The sequence below is a fragment of the Catharus ustulatus genome, chromosome 2 (genome assembly GCF_009819885.2).
Source record: "Catharus ustulatus isolate bCatUst1 chromosome 2, bCatUst1.pri.v2, whole genome shotgun sequence".
In the NCBI taxonomy this organism is placed as follows: domain Eukaryota; kingdom Metazoa; phylum Chordata; class Aves; order Passeriformes; family Turdidae; genus Catharus; species Catharus ustulatus.
Genome location: NC_046222.1, coordinates 124237954 through 124257209, shown reverse-complemented (window position 1 = coordinate 124257209; position 19256 = coordinate 124237954). Strand labels below are relative to the sequence as shown.

Below are 19256 nucleotides of genomic sequence, written 5' to 3'. Positions count from 1 at the left end.
GAGTTCAGCCTTTTCAGTTCAGCTCCCTCTGATTTTTGGGGAACTGGGAGAAGGGAGCATGAGCTCCCCAAGCAGCTCCTTGCTGTGGGGAATTCCTCACCCTGGTGTCAGGGAGGGCAGCATTCCCCACTAACAGCATTCCACTGTTCCACCTGTGCAGGCAGCTGCAGGGACTGCTCCTGTCCCAGCCCACCCAGGACATCCATGGCCTGGAGCAAACTTCAGTCTCTCTTCTTCCTGTGACCTGTCTCTGTTGTTCTTCCAGGCTGAAAAGATCAAAAAGAAGCGCAACACCCTTTTTGGGACGTTCCACGTTGCTCACAGTTCCTCTCTGGATGATGTTGATCACAAAATCTTAACTGCCAAGTGAGTGTCTGCCCAGCCCCTCCCTCAGCTCAGCCCTTCATCCCTCCCCTGTCCCAGGAGTGTCCTCACCTCTGCAGGGCCTTGGGGCTCCTTCTGCTCAACTTCTGTGTCCTCAGTGACCTGGGCTTGGACTTGCTTCTCTTCATCAATAATCTGATTTTACCTGTGACCAACAAGGGATCACAGTTACAGGAGCAGTTAAAAGTCCTGCCAGAATGAGGTTCTGGGAGGCTGCAGGATGCTTAAGGGATTGGCATGGAATGGTTTGGGTTGGGAGGAACCTCAGAGCCCCTCCAGGGCCACGGCAGGGACACCTCCCACTGTCCAACCTGGAACTGAACATTCCAGGGATCCAGGGGCAGCCACAGCTGCTCTGGGCACCCTGTGCCAGCCCTGCCCACCCTGCCAGGGAACAATTCCTGCCCCAGATCCCACCCAGCCCTGCCCTCTGGCACTGGGAGCCATTCCCCCTTGTTATTTTCCCCGGGTACCGCTGCATTTTTAAATCACATAATTTAAATTTAATTTTTAAATATTCCCGCAATGGGAACGAGGGGTGCCCGCAGTGGCAGCAGGCAGAGCTGGGCTGTGTCCCGTGGCTCGGGGCTGTACTCCTTCATGTCCCCATGTCCCCGTGCTGTCCCCAGACAAGCGCTGAGCGAGGTGACGGCGGCGCTGCGGGAGCGGCTGCACCGCTGGCAGCAGATCGAGCTGCTCTGCGGCTTCCAGATCGTCAACAACCCCGGCATCCCCTCGCTGGCCTCCGCCCTCAACATCGACCCGGGCTGGATGGGCACGCCCCGGCCCAACCCCTCCCACTTCATCATCACCGACGACGTGGATGACCTGGACGAGGAGCTGGTGTCACCCATGTCCATCCAGTGTACGGCACCGCGGTGGGGTGGGATACAGGGATGGAATGGGATGATGGGAGGGGATGGGATGGCATGGATGATGGGGGTTCCATGAAAATGGGAATGGGAAATGGGAATGGGAAATGGGAACAAGAGTGGGAGCAGGAGTGGGAGTTCCATGGCAATGGAGAGCTCCCTGGGAATAGGGGTTACCTGGGAATGGGGGTTCCATGAGAATGGGGGGGCTCCCTGGAAATAGAGGTTCCATGGGAATGGAAAGCCCCCTGGGAATGGGGCTATGGGGGCTCCATGAGAATGGAGAGCTCCCTGGAAATAGAGGTTCCATGGGAATGGGGGCTCCATGAGAATGGAGAGCCCCCTGGGAATGGGGCTATGGGGGCTCCATAGTAATGGAGAGCTCCCTGGAAATAGAGGTTCCATGGGAATGGGGGCTCCATGGGAATGGAGACCCCCCTCGGAATGGGCTATGGGGGCTCCATGGGAATAGGGGTTCCATGGGAATGGAGAGCCCCCTGGGAATGGGGCTATGGGGGCTCCATGAGAATGAAGAGCTCCCTGAAAATAGAGGTTCAATGGGAATGGGGGCTCCATGAGAATGGAGACCCCCCTGGGAATGGGGGTTCCATGGGAATGGAGAGCCCCCTGGGAATGGGGCTATGGGGGCTCCCTGGGAATTAGGGGTTCCATGAGAATGCAGAGCTCCCTGGGAATTAGGGGTTCCATGGGAATGGAGACCCCCCTGGGAATGGGGCTCTGGAGGCTCCTGGGAATGGGAGCTGTGTCTGCTGGGCTTGGGGCTGTGGCACAGAGCAGACCTGGATCTGCAGTTCAGCTGGATCTGCAGTTCACCTGGATCTGTAGTTCACCTGGATCTGCAGTTCAGCTGGATCTGCAGTTCACCTGGATCTGTAGTTCACCTGGATCTGCAGTTCAGCTGGATCTGCAGTTCACCTGGGTCTGTAGTTCAGCTGCATCAGGAGGGATCAGTTGATCCAGGTTGAGGTTTCCATGCCCAAAGACCGTGGTTGGTCCTTCAGGGTCAGGAACATCCCTAACAGCCAGGCCCCACTGCTGGGGGAGTTTGCTTTGGAGCCTGTTAATTCCAGCAGAGCTGGTCGTTTAGAAATTGTTAATCATCATTTCATTCTATCTGTGCTGCTCTGCTCAGCTCAGTGATTTAAGCATTTACCAAAATCCCAACCAAAGGCCCAGGTAGATATGGCAGTGAGGCAGGAACAGGGATTATCCCCATTTTCCCTTGTCCTGGGCACATTTTGGGATTTACAGGACTCAAAGGTGCCCCCTCCTGAGGCACAGCAGGACCTGCACCCTGCCCCATTCCGGTGGGAGCAGCAGCCTGGCAGCCTCATTCCAGCTCTGTCCCTCTCTGCTGGGGACACAGAGCAGCAGCCTGGCAGCCTCATTCCAGCTCTGTCCCTCTCTGCTGGGGACACAGAGCAGCAGCCTGCCAGCCTCATTCCAGCTCTGTCCCTCTCTGCTGGGGACACAGAGCAGCAGCCTGCCAGCCTCATTCCAGCTCTGTCCCTCTCTGCTGGGGACACAGAGCAGCAGCTCCCAGCGTGGCTGTCCCTGTTCTGCCAAGCCCAGATCCCACAGAGGGAGGCTGAGCTTGGGTCACCCTGTGCCTGTGCCCCCCCAGCTGAGTTCCTGGCCTGGGGGACACTGTCACTGTCACTGTCACCTTCCCTGCAGCAGCCTGGAATCAGCCCTGGCTGCTGCCCCTGCCCTCAGCTGGCCCAGACCCTGCCCTGCTTCTCCCAAAAGGGCATTTTCCAAATAGCTTCCCACTGGGTCTGAGAGACTGAGAGGGCTGAAGGGCAGTGACAGGGCCTGGGGACACAGGGGCAGGGCACAGCCCCCTGATCTGGGCACTGCCATGGAATCAGGGAGTCACTGAGAGCATTGGAAGGACCTCAGAGCCACCCCAGCCACGGCAGGGACACCTCCCACTGTCTCAGCTGCTCCAGCCCCAGTGTCCAACCTGGAACTGAACATTCCAGGGATCCAGGGGCAGCCACAGCTGCTCTGGACACCCTGGATGATTGAATCCAGGCCAGGGCAGTCTGGGGGAGCAGGGAGGAGCAGAAGGGTTTCAGGGCTGGCACTGTGTGCTGCAGGAGGTGCCCTGTGTGCCAGGGCCACGTCCCCTCAGCCTGGGCTGGGCTCTGGTGCTGGGCAGGGCAGGGCAGGGGCAGGCAGAGCTCTGAGGCTTTGGGTAGTGCAGGAGGAATTGGGGTCCCTGTCTGTTCCCAGGGCTCTGCAGGGATGGGGGCTGAGCCACCCTTTGTGGGGTCAGGTGAGCTTGGGGACATCAAAACTTTGGGGAACAGAGAGCTCCTGCTCTGTGTCAGTAGCAGTGACCCTCAGAATGGAGCTGAGACATTTCTGATAAAGCCCTGGCACGGCCCCAGCTGGGCACTGATGCTTGGGGCAGCCCAGGTGACACCTGAGCAGCTCAGCTGGGCCAGGTGTGAGCCTTCAGCCCTGATTTCAGCCTCAGCTTCTTCACACTGGGGTGAGCCATGTCCAGGGAGCGTTTGCAGTTCCATCACCCAGGGCTGGGCAGAGCCTGCCCCCCTCCTGCAGCTGGCACCCCAATTCCCAGAGCAAGGGAGCTTTCCCTGGAGGATCCTTTCCTCTGTGTGCGAACCCTCAGGAGAGCAGTGCTGAGTTTCCCCTGCCCAGAGGTGTGGCTGAGGACCCGTGGTGCTTCCCCCAGTAAATGGCATCTCTCTGTTTCCTGTCCTGGCTGCCCCCCAGATGCAGCCTGGCTTTTCGGGCGCAGGTTCAGCGACCGCTCCTCGCTGTCCTCGGAGGATCAGTCCCTCTGGAAATACCCTGGTTTGGTTCTCTTCAATTATATTTTCCTGTTTTTTTATTCTGCCCTCTGGCCTTCTTCTGGACTAAAATACATCCACCAATTTTCCATCTTTCTGGCACGGGAACTAATGACTGTGTCTGTCCTCACTGAGCCCTCGCCACCTGCACTAACCCAGGAAGAGTCTGGTGGGATGAAGAATCTCAGCTGCAGCTCCTGGGTGCACTTAGGGAATCTGGAGGGCTGGACTCCCTCTGTTTTACCCCTGAGGTGGGGATTGAGAGCCCAGTGAGGCCAGGAGGAGGTGACAGCATCCCTGTCCCATCCCACCTCCTTCCCTCCCCGCAGGTGCTGCCGGTGCCGTGTTCCCCCAGAACCCCTAAATTTAGTTTTGAGCAGTGCCACCTCCTAGGGAAACCTGTCCCCTGCAGCCCCAGTGCCATGGGGGTGGCACTCAGCCTCCTGGCCTTGGCTTCCTCTGGCAGCCTTCCCTTGGTGTGCCAGCCTCGAGCAGGGAGGGCTTTCCTTGGGAGGCTGGGCAGGGAATTTGGGAATGGTGCTCAAAGTGTGTCTGGAGGGATGTTGTGGGTCTGGGGAGCCATCCCAGCCTGTGCCCCTGAGCTCATGGCAGGGCAGGTGTTGGAGAAGGAGAGCACAGAGGTGGGAAGTGCTGAGTTGGGAAATGAGGGGTGGAACACCAGGAAAAAACAGGGATCCACAGGGGAAAAAGAAATCTGTATCGGATATCCATCACCCCAGGGAGTTACTCTGCAGTCAGATCCCTGTGAACCCTCCACACTGGGATTCCCAAACTGGAATTGAAGCTCTGGAGCTGAAAAACAAAGGTGGATGATGAAAAATTCCAGATTCATGGATGGGCACGGTAGGGAGCAAGGAGCAGCACAGCTGAGCAGTGGGAAAGGCTGGGATTCACCCTGGGGGGGTGGAAACAGCCAAGTTGCCAGAACTGTTCCTTCTTCCCCTGGAAAGGTGTCCCTGTGGATCCTTCAGTCCTGAGTCATTCTGCCAGAGGAGCCCTGTGTGTCCAGCTGGGGAGCAGGGATTGCTGGTTCTTCCATTCCCAAAGGAGCTCTCCTCCTCCTCCTCCTCCATTTCTGAGCTTTCCTGTCTCTGCATCTTTTTAACCCATTTGTACATTAATTTCTTATGCACATAAGAAATCCTGAGCAATCCTGAACACCTTATCTCCTGCCAGAGGGGAACATCTTGTGTGGGATGGCAGCCAGGGATGAGTGAAGCCAGCCTGGCTGCCTGGGAGGGGATTTCCCAGATGGAGGGGAGCATCCCAAGGCTCCAGGCAGGGGAAGGGGCCTGCCCTGGTTCTGGGGGTGACCCTGGGCCAGTGTGGGGCACAGGCAGCTGCTCAGGGGCTCCACTTGCAGCCAGGTGTGGCCACAGATCCCCAGGAGCTTTGAAGGCAGTTCAGGTGCTGGGGATCAAAGGACATTCCCATGGGAGTCCCCAAACCAGGGAATTGGCAACCAGAGGAGAATATTCCTCAGGCTGATCAGCCAGTGGTCATGGAACAGGCTGGGAGCAGGTGAGGCCACTGAGGGGGCAGAGTCACCAGTTCAGGCATGGAGGAATCAGGAAGGAATCCCACAAAATCTGGGTTGGAAGGACCTCAAATCCCACCCAAAACCACCCCTGCCGTGGCAGGGACACCTCCCACTGTCCCAGGCTGCTCCAGCCCCAATGTCCAACCTGGAACTGAACATTCCAGGGATCCAGGGGCAGCCACAGCTGCTCTGGGCACCCTGTGCCAGCCCTGCCCACCCTGGCAGGGAACAATTCCTGCCCAAGATCCCACCCAGCCCTGCCCACCCTGCCAGGGAACAATTCCTGCCCAAGATCCCACCCAGCCCTGCCCACCCTGCCAGGGAACAATTCCTGCCCAGTATCCTCAACCCCAGTGTTTTCAACCAACCAGGGAACTGCCCCATCTGAGTGTCCCAGGCCAGGCTGGACCCTGGGGCTGGAGCACCTGGGACAGTGGGAGGTGTCCCTGCCATGGCTGGGGTGGGATGGGTGGGATTTGAGGTCCCTCCCAGCCCAGTCCCTGTGTGATTCCGTGCTGCTCCTGGTGCTGCCCCTGCACAGCAATGCTGGAATCGAGCAGTGCTGAGCTCTGGGACTGGAGCTGCAGGTGCCAGCACTGGGCTGCTCACCTGGGGCTCCTGCTTTGTGCCACCCAGAGATGTCTGTGGGAGTGGAATGGCCCTGGAGTGCCCAGTTTTGGCTCTCCAGGAGCAGGGTGGTGGCTGCAGGAGCAATGAATCTGCAGCCACTCTCAGTGTCAGGCAAGATGCTCAGATAAGGTGTTCAGAGGCACCTACCTCAGCAATGCTGGACTTCTCCATGGGCTGGGCATTAATCCAGCATGTTCAGCGCCAGCTTCGAGCTGCTTCTGCATTAAACAGGCCCTAACTGCTGGCACGAGGTGGGACAGTGCTGGTGGCACAGGGCAGCGGGGTGGTGCTGCTGGGATGGTGCCAGTGGGGTGGTGCCAGTGGGACAGGGGCACTGGGGTGCTGCTGGTGGAAGAGGGGTGGTGCCAGTGGGGTGGTGCTGCTGGGATGGTGCCAGCAGGACAGGAATGGTGGGACAATTCTAATGAGACAGTGCCAGTGGGATGGTGGCAGCTGGTCTGGGATGGTGGAACAGTGCCAGTGGGATGGCCCTGGGGGAATGGCACTGCTGGCATGGCACCAGTGGGATGGCACCGATGGGATGGCACTGTTGGGATGGTGCTGATGGGATGGCACCAGTGGGACAGGGATGGTGGGACAGTACCAGTGTGACATTGCCAGTAGGATGGCACTGGGGGGGTGGCACCAGTGGGACAGTGCCAATGGGACAGTGTCAGTGGGACAGGGCTGGTAGGATGGTGCCAGAGGGATGGCACTGATGGGATGGTGCTGATGGCATGGCACCAGTGGGACGGTGGCAGTGGGATAGCCCCAGTGGGACAGGGATGGTGGGATAGGACCAGCATGACATTGCCAGTGGGATGGCACTGTTGGGATGGCACTGATGGCACAGCACTGTTGGGCTGGCACTGATGGGATGGCACCAGTGGGACAGTGCCAGCGGGATGGCACTGCTGGGATGGCACTGGCACTGGCAGAGCTCTGTGCCCCCGTGCCCTCAGCCCTGCCCGTCTCTTGCAGCCCCGGCCCTGGCCAGCAGCGTCCGGCAGCGCCTGGTGGAGCCGCAGCACGGCCACGGATCGCAGAGGTTGGTAGAGAGCGCGGCGGCGCAGCCCGAGCCCGGCGCCCCGGGCCCCGCGCGGCCGGGCCGAGTGTCCCTGCGCCGAATGCACAGCCTGAGCTCCGGACACTCCTTCAGCTGCGACCCGGCCGGCTCCAGCCCATCGCCCGCCGCCGGCCCATCGCCCGCCTCCGGCCCATCGCCTGCCTGCACCTCCTGCTCCTCCTGCTCCTCATCCACCACCACCGCTGCTCCTGCTTGCCATGTCCACCCTATCTATTACCATCACACCACCTCTTATTTCCTCCAGATGGATTCCATCCCCGACCTGCCCCCTCCTGATGTCACCTCTGGAGTTCGCTGTCGCACTGGGAGCTTTGGGTATATTGCTGTTTCTTTTCTAGCTGCCTCCTGCCTGCTGTGCCTCTCAGCTGACGCTTGCTGGGGTGCTCTTCCTCTCATGTTCCTGCTGCCCTTTTCTTTCGGGCCTTTGTTCCATGATTTACCCGCTTTGGTTCCTGCCGCTGCTCTCCCGAGCTGCTGGAGCCTCTGAGGAGGGTTCCATGGGCATTCCCAAGTGCCCTGCTGTTGTTTTACTGTAGCTGAGCAAATGAGAGCTCCCAGGTGCTCGGTGTTCCCTAAACAAGGGGCTGTGAGGAGCTAACAGAGCTGCCCACCAAAGCTGACCTGGCTCGGAGCCTGGACCTCCTTGGGTCGTCACAGGTGAACTGTAAACAGAACAGGGTGGGTGGGCACCCCGAGGTAGCAGCTGGAGAAATGTGGGATGGTTTTCAGAGGTGCTGGAGTGGCAGTTCAGGAGTGTTTTCTGGAGTGACCCTGCCTCTGGTCTGGTAGGGATGAGCAATGGGGGTGTTCTGGCTCAGGGGTGTCTGAGGAGAGAGTTGGAGCTGCTTTTGTTGGCTTTAGCTTGGTCCCTTTCAGTTGGCTCCTTGGAGAGCTGGCACATCCTAGGGCCTGGTTATCCTCCATCCCTAAATCCCAGTTATCTCCCATCCCTAAACCCCAGTTATCCTTCATCCTATATCCCAGTAATCCCCCATCCCTAAATCCCAGTTATGCTTCATCCCAAATCCCAGTTATCTCCCATCCCTAAATCCCAGTTATCCCCCATCCCTAAACCCCAGTTATCCCCATCCCTAAATCCCAGAGCTGTCCCAGTTCACTGTGCTGGTGACAGGAGGAGCAGGAATCCTGCCTGGTGCTGCAGGGGGCCCTGGCAGGAGTCAGGAGTGTGTTGTGTGTCCCAAGCACAGGACCAGGATCCTCAGGGGGCTCCCACCTGAGTGAGACCCAAACAGCCTCATCCCACGGGTGTGGGATCAGGGGATGTGTGCTCTGGCCCCAGGTGTGGGATCCCCTGGATCAGTGGGATGTGTGCTCTGGCCCCAGGTGTCCCTGCAGGTGTGGGATCCCCTGGCTCAGGGGATGTGTGCTCTGGCCCCAGGTGTCCCTGCAGCTGTGGGATCCCCTGGATCAGGGGATGTGTCCCAGGCACTCCCTGCAGGCAGTGGGAAGGCTGTGCTGGACCAGGGAGTCCTGTCCCTGCCAGGTGCTGCCTGTGGCCCTGGGCAGCTCGTTCCATCTCTGTTCCATGCTTTCTCCATGGCACAATTACAGACAGTCCCCCAATGCTCAGTATTGGGGAGCAGACTGCTGGGAGAAGGCTGAAGTGCCTGGGTGAGGCAGAGGAGGGGGAATGTCCTTCCACCCTTGTTTCTCCGGGCAGGGAAACATTCCCACTCACCACATCTTCACCCATGCCTGCTCGCTGCCCCATTATCCCCTTCCCTGGGGTGCCTCTGCCCTCAGGGGCTGGGATCTCTCCTGGCCTTGGTCACAGTCTCTGGTTTGGATGTTCCACCCCCTCCCTGCCCCTGTGTCTCCAGCTGAGCAGCCCCAGGCACATCCTGGAGTCTGGAATACCGAGGGGGAAATTGCTGCACCTGCTCCACAATGGAGAATTAAAGAGCAGCATTCAGTTAATTCAGTAATGGTTGGTTGGGGATGATGAGAAGCAGAGTAATTAATTAACTCCTACCAGTGGGAGCTCAATTGCAGCTGTCCCAGTTGGACTGGTGAAAGCTGGGAATGCTGCTGGTCCCTGCTTCCATTGCCTCCCTGACTCTGCAGGAGGGAGGGCTGATCCTGGCAGCCTGGGCTGTGTCCTGTGTCCAGAAGAGCTGTTTCAGTGTGATTTATTCCCACCTGAGGCCCGTGACACATGGAATTAATTCCTGCCCAGGACAAAGCCTGAGTCCCTGAGAGCACAGAGGGAAGTGGGATCTGATGTGGGCAGGGAAGGGGATGGTGCCAGAGGTCATTAGGAGGGAATGGTGGGGTCAGAGCCCAGCTGGTCACCCCTGGGTGCCAGCAGGACTGTCCCCTCCCCGCTCCCCTGGCAAAGCCCGGCCGGTGATGCAGGAGAAGGAGTCAGACCCTCCCACCTGGGATTTGCTCCAGCTGCAGCACAGCAGGCAGCTCCCCCATCCATCCCTGCTCAGCCCAGCAGCAGAAATGCCGAGCTGGGTGCCCAGAGATGAGCTTTGGTGGCTGTTGATTGTTTTATCCAGCTGCATCATGAGCAGGCGCTGCTTTGATACGCCCCCAAAAGCGCTGCTGCTCCTCCCTGACACCCTGCTCCTGGAGCCTTTCCCTGATCCCTGCAGCTCCACAGCCACAGGGCAGCCTCAGAAAGGCCTCCAGGCACAGAGCAGAGCCCCAGAGATCCCTGGCTCCCCTGGTAGAAGGAGTGTGCCACCCTGATGTTGCTGGGGCTGCTGGAGCTCTTGAGGCTCTCCCCATCCAGCAGAGCCAAGGCTGGGCAGAGCCCACAGGGGAAACCTCTCCAGGGAGCTGCCCCCGAGCCAGGCTGGGGGTCAGTGTCTCCAGAGTCCTGCTGGGGTGGCAGGGAACCCTCCCTCACCTCCTCACTCTTTGCTTCTCTTTTGCAATTGGCTTCAGAGGATCCGGCACCAATAAGGTCAGAGCGGCTGCGGGCTGGGGGGGCCGGGGGGAGAGGGGCTGGGGGGGCTGGGTGTGCACTGAGGTTTGTGCTGCCTCAGGGGTCACTGCTGGGGATGGGAGAGCAGCACCACGTCCCAAATCCCCAGAGCCAGGCCCTTCTGGCACAGGAAGGGAGGCAGCAGCCAGAGCTCAGGGAAGGGAGAGTCAGGAGTGCAGGGAAATGAGGAACTCACAGCTCCTGCAGCGTGCTGGGTTTGTGTGGAGGCTGTGCCAAGCTCAGCCCCACAGCAAATCGGGGAATTTGCCATCAGAAAAGCCTTGGTCCCTGGTGCCCCGTGCACAGAGCCCAGCCAAGGGTGCTCCCAGAGCCAGCACAGAGGGGTGAGGCAGGAGGGTCTGGGCTGCTGGGGCACACCCAGGGCAGCTCCTGGAGCCCAGCTGGAGCACCCAGAGAGATCCCTCTCGGGCTGCAGGGCTGGGAAAAACAGGAGTTTGTTCTCCATCCTCCTCCTGCTCCTCCCTGCTCCTCCTCCTCTCCCAGGCTTCCTGTACTCCAAGCTTTCCTTACTCCATGCTTTGCTCTCTGCTTCTGTTTGCCATCCCCATCTCCTCTCCATCCCTCCCTCCCTCTGGGGCGGGTCCAGGGGGGTGGGGGAGGCACAGGGGGCAGATCCATCGTGCCTTAGGCAGGTGAGCACTGGCAGGAGCTCTGTGGGTGGTGGGAGTGCCTGGATCCCTGGAGGAGAGCAGGGAGCACTGCTGGGCTGGGGGAATGCTCCCAGGTGCTTCCCTGTCCAGGTGCTGCTCTGTGGTTTGCAGGAGGATGAGCTGGCAGGGGCTCCTGCTCTGCAGGAACCTCCTCTGGTCCCTTCCTGGGGTCCCATCGAGGCCAGCTGTGTCCTGGGATGGCTTTTCCTCTTGAAAATGTGCTGTAACAGTTCAGGAGCATCCTGAATCCTCCTGGAAATCAGTGGGATGCAGGCCAGGCCTTGGCTGAGCCTCATCCAGGGTGATGGCAGTGTCCTGGGAATGCTCTTCCCTCCCTCTTGTCCTGCCATGGACTCAGGAGTGGCCACTCGTCTTGCTGTCCCTGTCCCAGCCAGTGTGATCCTGGGAGTGCTGTCCCTGCTGTTGGGCTCTTGAGGGAACCACCAAGAAAGAGCTCATTTGGGGACAAAGAAAATCCCAGGAGTTGCTCCCAAAACCAGCCCGTGGGTGCCACAGCAGGAATGCAGGAGGTGCCTGTGCCAGCTGTCCTGGCCCGTGGGGTGTCCCTTGGGCTGTCCCTGCCATGGTGGCTGTGTCCTGTGTGCAGGGATGTCCCCAGAGCCTGGCACAGCAGGGTGGGCACTGCTGCCACCAGCTCTTTCCTGTGTCCATCAGGAATTATCCCTTGGGATCCCAAAAACAGTCACACCAAGAGTGGGGACAGGATGGATCCCCAAAAACAGCCACACCAGGAATGGGGACAGGGACACCAAGAACAGCCACAGCAGGAGTGGGGACAGGATGGATCCCCAAGAACAGCCACAGCAGGAGTGGGGACAGGAAGGATGGATCCCTGAGAACAGCCACAGCAGGAGTGGGGACAGGATCCCAAAAACAGCCACACCAGGAGTGGGGACAGGGACACCAAGAACAGCCACAGCAGGAGTGGGGACAGGATCCCCAAGAACAGCCACACCAGGAGTGGGACAGGATGGATCCCCAAGAACAGCCACGCCAGGAGTGGGACAGGGCCCCAGTCCCTGTGCTGCAGGGAGGGCAGTCCCAGTCCCAGGAGGTGTCACAGTGGCCGTGGTGGCCCCGCAGTGGCCGTGGTGGCCCCGCAGTGGCCGTGGTGGCCCCGCAGTGGCCGTGGTGGCCCCGCAGTGGCCGTGGTGGCCCCGCAGTGGCCGTGGTGGCCCCGCAGTGGCCGTGGTGGCCCCGAGGCCCTGCCCTGTGCTGTCCCAGCCCCCGGCAGGAGCAGCTGTCCTGGTGTCGGGTTCCCAGCGCTGCTCCCCGGGCAGTCCCTGCAGGGCAGAGCTTGGCTGTCCCTGCTGTCATGTGCTGCTCTGGCTGCCAGGGTGGCTCTGCTCCTGCTGCACGGACACCTGCAGCACAGGGGCAGCTCCAGAGCCCAGCAGGGAATGCTCGCCCTCCTCACACATCCCTGAGGTCTCCTGAGTGGAAAGAAATCCTTTTCTCCCTGTATTTGCTGCTCTCTGGCTGTTCTAAAGGATTTCTGTCCAGACCCTCACCTGGATGGCTCCTGTGGGACTGGGGCAGCCAGAAGGGTTGGGTTGGATTTCCTGGAAGAGAAGGTGGAACTGGGACCCTGCTGGTGAAGGGAGCAGGTGTTGCTGTGCCCCCATCCCCAGCCAGGGCACGCTGGGTCCCTCAGGGCTCTCCCAGCTGCTCCCTGAACAGCCTGGAGTTAGCACAGCATTCCTGCCAGGATCCCCTCCTGCCTGTCCCTGTCCCTGGCTCTGAGCAGCACCATCCCTGCCCCACAGCCTCGCTCCTTCTCCCGGCTCAGGGCCAAAGTCTGCTTGGCTTTCCTGGAAAGGAGGCACTTCCTGGGATGTGTGGAGGACATGAACCTCTGGAAGTGGGTGTTCCACCCTGTTCAGCAGGTGCCTCCTTCCCTGGGAGTGTCCAGGCAGGAGTTCCCAGCAGGAATCCCCCTGGCAGGTGTGGTTCCCACGAGCAGGGGGTTCCTGAATTCCTTACAGGAGCTGCAGGTTGTAGGGCAGTGACTCCCCATGTGCAGCACCCCGAGGTGTCCCAGGCCAGGAGTGTGGCTGCTCCATGTTTTGGGAGCGGGCTCCAACACCCCACTGTGTTCACGGCTGCTGCTGTCCCCAGTTCTCCCAGTTCTCCCAGTTAGTGCCACCATGGGCCACCGGCCGTGACCTTGTGCAGGGCCTGCAGGTGGCCCTGGGAGCTCCACACGTGTGACCCGTGGCAGTTGTGTCCCTTGGAGGGGCTCCAGGGGCCGGCTCAGAATAGCCAGGATTTCACACCCTCAGGATGGTTCCGCTCTCCGGCTGCTCGTCCTGGCTGTGGCTCCTGTGCGAGGACAAGGACAGAGCCAGCAGTGCCTGGGGCTCTCTGCTGGGGAGAGGAGAGGAGAGCTGGGCTGTGCACAGCTAGGACTGAGCTGTTCACAGCTGGAACTGGGCTGTCCTCCACAGCTGGAGCTGGGCTGTCCTCCACAGCTGGAGCTGGGCTGTGCACAGCTGGAGCTGGGCTGTTCACAGCTGGAACTGGGCTGTGCACAGCTGGAGCTGAGCTGTTCCCCACAGCTGGAGCTGGGCTGTTCCCCACAGCTGGAACTGAGCTGTTCCCCACAGCTGGAGCTGGGCTGTCCTCCACAGCTGGAGCTGGGCTGTGCACAGCTGGAGCTGGGCTGTTCCCCACAGCTGGAGCTGGGCTGTGCACAGCTGGAGCTGGGCTGTTCCCCACAGCTGGAGCTGGGCTGTGCACAGCTGGAGCTGGGCTGTTCCCCACAGCTGGAGCTGGGCTGTGCACAGCTGGAGCTGGGCTGTTCCCCACAGCTGGAGCTGGGCTGTTCACAGCTGGAACTGAGGTGTTCTCCAGAGCTGCTGAACCAGGGCCCGACTATTCCATGGATTTTAAAGGAATGCACTTGTCCCAAGATTAAAAGAATGTTCTGGGCCTGTCTGACCTCCAGCCAGGACTCCAGCCTGTGTCATCACTTCAGGAGAGCAGTGAGCAGTGCCTTCCTCAGGGGCCAGGACTGGCACCAGCACTGGGAAACATCAGTGAAGGGACACGGGGAGCCAGGGCTGGCACTGAGAAATGCCTTGGTTGGTGACAGGGACACGGGGAGCCAGGACAGCCCCACACACGGCCCTGACACGGAGCTGGGGCTGTGTCACACCCTGCAGGAAGGGAGGGGACATCCACAGGCACCTGTACAGCCTGGAGAGCTGGGACTGTGCCAGGCTGGCAAGGGCAGCACCAAGAGCCTGGGGACAGGAGCTGCAGAGCCTGGGGACAGTGGGAGGTGTCCCTGCCATGGCAGGGGTGGCACTGGGTGATCCTCACGGTACCTCCTCACCCAAACCTTCTGGGATTCCTGAACATCTCCCCAGTTCTGCTGGACGTGTCCACAGGTGCCAGCTCTCTTGAGGAGGTTTTCCCTTGCTGGTCTCCCCAGCTGCCTCCAGGCTGATGCAGGTGTTGGTGCTGTAGGGGTGATCTGGGGGCTCAGGCAGCTTTGGTGACCCGTGGTCAGGGGCAGAGATCAGGGGCAGAGATCAGGGGGCTGCAGGGCGAGGGACAGGTCAGCACCTCCCATCTGTTCCCCCGCTGTCGCTTCTCTTCCCTCGCTCCTCTCCTTTCCATTCGCCTCCCATCCGCTCCCCCCTCACCCCTCTGTCCGGGCACGCCGGCACCTGCCAGGGGCCGTGGGCCAGCAGCCATCGGGCCGGCAGGAGCGAGCTGTGACTTGCCATTTCCCCCGTGCTCCTGCCTCCCGCCTGGCAGGCACGGGCTGGGCACGAACACAACCCGGGGCTGGGCTTGGCTGCGTGCGGGGAGGATGCCCGAGCTCCGGGACTCGGGGTCGGCACCGGCTGAGCCGGGCGGGGCGGGGGGCGCGGGGCACGCTCGGATGGGGTGAGGGCTGGGGGGACCTGGGGGGACACCGGGGTTGGGGGGAGCTGGGATCCATGGGGAGGGGTGAGGCTCCAGCCTGGTTCCGGATATATATTGCATATATATATTTTATATGTTATATATATGTGTGTCCTCGCTCCCTCCCGGCTGCTCGGGGTGCTCGCCCCGTGCCGGGGATCGCTGAGCCATGGGGCAGAGCCGGGGGCGGGGTGGGCAGGGGCTCCTGGCAGGTCCCTGGGGGTCCCCTCGCCCCTCAGCCCGTCGGTGCGTGCGGGGCTGGCCGGGCCGGGCCGGCACTGACCGCCCCTCTCTGTCCCTCCACCGCAGAGATTTAACTCGCTGCGACTCCGACTCCTCCATCCCGCACCTGAGCGAGCAGCAGCGCATCCCCAGCTCGGCGCCCAAGCTGCTGGCTGCCCGGCCCACGCTGCTGACCCGCTCCGTGGAGGAGGCAGCGCCCGCGGCCCCGGGCCCCGCCGCGCCCACCCCCAACGGCGGCAGCCGCCACGGGGAGCCCCCCGCCCTGGCGGCTTTGCAGGAGCGGCTGCCCGAGAGCCCCATGGTGATGAAGAAGATGATGATGGTGAACCACGGCATGGAGAAGTCCTCCAGCCTGGGGGAGATCAGCCACCCGACGGCGGCCGGCAAGCCCAGCCACTCGGATTCGTCGCGGTCGCACAGCCCCAGCTCCACCGAGCCCGACACCCCCTCCCCCATCTCTGACTGCCGGCCCAGCGGCAACAGGAACACCCGCATCCCGCAGCTGGCCGCCAAGAAGAGCCCGGGGGACGAGGACAGCAGCCTGACGGGCGACGAGGTTGACCTCGGCCAGAGCAGGAAAAAGTTCCCCCTAAAGATCTTCAAGAAGACCAAGAAGTAGGGGGTGGGGGGGACACCCCCGGACGCGTCCCCGCCGGGCCCGGGGCCGGCCGTGCCCCGGCACCCCCCGCACCCCGAGTCACCCCCGGCGCCGGCACGGCAGGAGCTATTTAAACTTATTTATTTCCTCATCTCCGAGACGAAAAAGCTGCGAGGCCGCCGGCTCCCCCGGGAGAAGAGCCGGCCCTGCCCTCCCTGCCCTCCGCCCGCTGCGGTCCCGCCTTCGCTGTGCATGGCTTCAGTTACTCTGCTCCGCTCAGCCACGCGGCCTTTGGGTTTGGTTTCAATGTGGTTTTGTTTTATTTTTTTTTAATTTTATTTTATTTTTTATCGTTGTTATTAATTCGTTTTCCTGCCTCCTCCAACTTTTGCACAGGCTGATGGAGGGTCGGGGCTGCCCGGCTCCCCCCGGGGTGACTCCGCTCGCTGCGGTTCTCCCTCGTTTCTCCGAGTCCCTTCTCCTGCCCGGCCCCTCGGGGAAGGCGAGCCCGTCCCGAGCAGCTCTGGCTCTGCAGGAGCAGGGAGGGCTCTGCCCTTGCCGGTACTTGTGTGCTCCTGGGGGCTTGGGGACAGGGCTGTCCCCACCCTGCTCTGCCCGGTGGCCGGGGAAGGTTGGGACACGGGAGGGAAGGAGCCCGTCCCTGTCCCCGGTTTTACTTCCCTGGGCACCTTCCCCAGTCCCCTGCACTGCTCCGGATCCGCCGTGCCCCAGCTGGGGACCCTGGTGACAGGGACAGTGAGGTGCCAGCTGTCCCCTCTGTCCCGTGTCCCCTGTGCAGGGCCGGCAGGGCCAGAGGGAGGGACCAGGACACAGCAGGGCTGTCCAGGGCAGGGGACAGGCTGTGCCTGGGTGGCAGGACCATGACAGAGTCCTGCCCTGGAGCTGCTGGGGGCTCTGTGGCTCCCACAGGCAGGGTCCCCCTGCCCTGAGGCCAGCCCAGGGTGTCCCCAGCTGTGCCAGCCCAGGGTGTCCCCAGCTGTGCCAGCCCGTGCCCGCTGCCAGCACAGCCTGGCCCGGCTCTCAGCCCGTCCTGAGCGCTCCCAGGGGCTCTCCTGTCCTCCCTCAGCACGCTCTGGGTCACATCCTGCTGCTCACAGCCCCTGCCCCACCTCGGGCTGCCCCCACCACTGAGCAGCAGCTGGGGCTGAGTCCCACTCCCTGCTGGGGCTGAGCCTGGCCCGAGGGATGAGCCCTGCTCCATTCCTGGGCCCTGCTCCATCTGTGGGCATCCCTGGGCACCATTCTGTCCTGGGGGATGAGCCCTGCTCCATTCCTGGGCCCTGCTCCATCCCTGGGCATCCCTGGGTGCCATTCCATCCTGGGGGATGAGCCCTGCTCCATTCCTGGGCCCTGCTCCATCCCTGGACTGGGCCCTGCTCTATCCCTGGGTCCTGCTCCATCCCTGGGTCCTGCTCCATCTCTGGGCATCCCTGGGCACCATTCCGTCCTGGGGGATGAGCCCTGCTCCATCCCTGGGCTGGGCACTGTTCTGTCCCTGGGTCCTGCTCCATCCCTGGGTCCTGCTCCTTCCCTGGACACTGCTCCTTCCCTGGGCACTGCTCCATCCCTGGGTCCTGCTCCATCCCTGGGTCCTGCTCCATCCCTGGGCACTGCTCCATCCCTGGGCACTGCTCCATCCCCAGGGCTGAGCCCTGCTCCACCCCCTTGCCCTCCTCTCCCAGCTCCTCCAGGAGCATCCCCCAGCCCCGGGGCTGCCCCCTTGCCCCCCTCCTACCCCACTCGAGGGTTCCCTGGCACCACAAGACCCCAAGCCCAGGGTCCCCATCCTCACCACCCTCTCCATCCCCACGGCACCATCCCACACGTCCCGGGATGGGGAGGGGGCTGCTCCTGCCGAGGCAGAGGAGGCTGCACGAGGGGGGGAGGAAGAGGAGGCTGGGCAGAGCCCCCGAGGCCTTGCTGTATGCCAGAGTAATATATTTGTGTCTTGACAATTCAGGAAGGGCTACAAAGGTGTTTTTATGTTCCGTAGGTGGGAGTTAAACAATTTCACTGTTGCTTTGGGATAAACGAAAAATTCCTCTCAATGACTTTTAAGTGCCTGCATTTCCCTGGGGACGGGGGGGACACGCTCGGCCCCGCAGCCAGGGCTGCTGCCTGGGCACCCCGATGGTGTGGGCACCCCAATTGTGGAGGCACCCCCGATTCTGAGGGTACCCCAATTCTGGGGGCATCTCAATTCGTGGGCACCCTGATTCTGGGGGCACCCCAGTTTCTGGGAACCCCAGTTTGTGGGCACCCCAGTTTATGGGAACCCCAATTCATGGGCACGCCGGTTCTGGGGGCACTCTGGTTTGTGGGCACCCTGATTCTGGGGGCACCCTGATTTGTGGGCACCCCAGTTTGTGGGCATCCCAGTTTATGGGAACCCCAGTTCATGGGCACCCCAATTCTGGGGGCACCCCTGTTTGTGGGCACCCCAGTTTGTGGGAACCCCAGTTTGTGGGAACCCCAGTTCATGGGCACCTCAGTTTGTGGGCACCCCAGTTCATGGGCACCCCAATTCTGGGGGCACCCTGATTTGTGGGCACCCTGATTCGTGGGCACCCCAGTTTATGGGAACCCCAGTTCATGGGCACCCCGGTTCTGGGGGCACTCTGGTTTGTGGGCACCCTGATTCGTGGGCACCCCAGTTCATGGGCACCCCAGTTCTGGGGCACCCCACTGTCACGGGCAGGGCGGGGCTGGCAGGGTCAGGGCCGGAGCTGTCGTGGTGGCAGAGACCTGTGGATGCTTCTGGAGAAGGGGTTGGGGATCCACCAACTGTTGACACATCTGCCAGCTCTTGATTTAAGGTGGTTTTTTGTTTTTTGGGTTTTTTTTTTTTGGTCATTTCATAAAACTTTTCAGTCCAATAAAGCATGTAGTCTATTTTACGAGCTGCTGGCTGCTGATCTCTTCTTCCAGCACAGAGGGATGGGGGCATTGGGTGCCTGCTGGGGATGTGGTCCTGGCCAGGTCACTGGGGATGGAGGGACAGCCCAGCTCCCCTGCACCAGGGCCCTGTGGTCATCCTCACCGTGGGAATTGGATCACAGCTCCACAGGGACGGGGCTGGATCCACCCCAGGCTCATCCTGTCCTTGCCACTGCCATGGGGACACTGCTGGCACAGGGACAGGGACAGGCAGACACCCCCAAACTGCTTCAAGGGATGGGACATCTCTGTGGCACTGGGTCCTGCCCACAGCGTCCCCAGAAACACCTCTGGTGCAGGAAAATCAGTGGAACACACTCTGGGCTCAGTGCTTGGCGTGTGCCAGGTGTGGGATGGCGATGGCACCAGGGGAGCAGCAGCCATCCCATGGGATGTGCCCCAGTGTTCCCTCTCCATCTCCACACACCCTTCTCACCAACACCCTTCTGGAGGGGATCCTGCTCCCTGCAGCCTCAGCCTGCCCATGTTTACCCTGGAAAATCCCATTTTCCAGGGG

The 19256-nt window shown here is 61.4% G+C and overlaps 1 protein-coding gene across 11 annotated transcripts in view; it reads left to right on the top strand.

Moving 5' to 3' along the window:
• The window catches only part of STIM1 (stromal interaction molecule 1), a 68605-nt gene extending 51833 nt beyond the window's left edge, over positions 1 to 16772 (top strand). For 2 of the 11 annotated variants that reach the window (XM_042779007.1, XM_033052002.1), the window contains exons 9-12: positions 266 to 366; positions 1014 to 1249; positions 7272 to 7338; positions 15250 to 16772. In XM_042779007.1, the coding sequence (XP_042634941.1) occupies positions 266 to 366; positions 1014 to 1249; positions 7272 to 7338; positions 15250 to 15802 (957 nt within the window). In that variant the 3' untranslated portion in view covers positions 15803 to 16772. Of the gene's footprint in view, positions 1 to 265; positions 367 to 1013; positions 1250 to 4022; positions 4104 to 7271; positions 7693 to 10293; positions 10313 to 15249 lie in introns of all 11 variants that reach the window. The other 9 variants (XM_033051998.1, XM_033051997.1, XM_033051999.1 and 6 more) reach the window with 8 other exon arrangements.
• The last annotated feature ends 2484 nt before the right edge of the window (positions 16773 to 19256 follow it).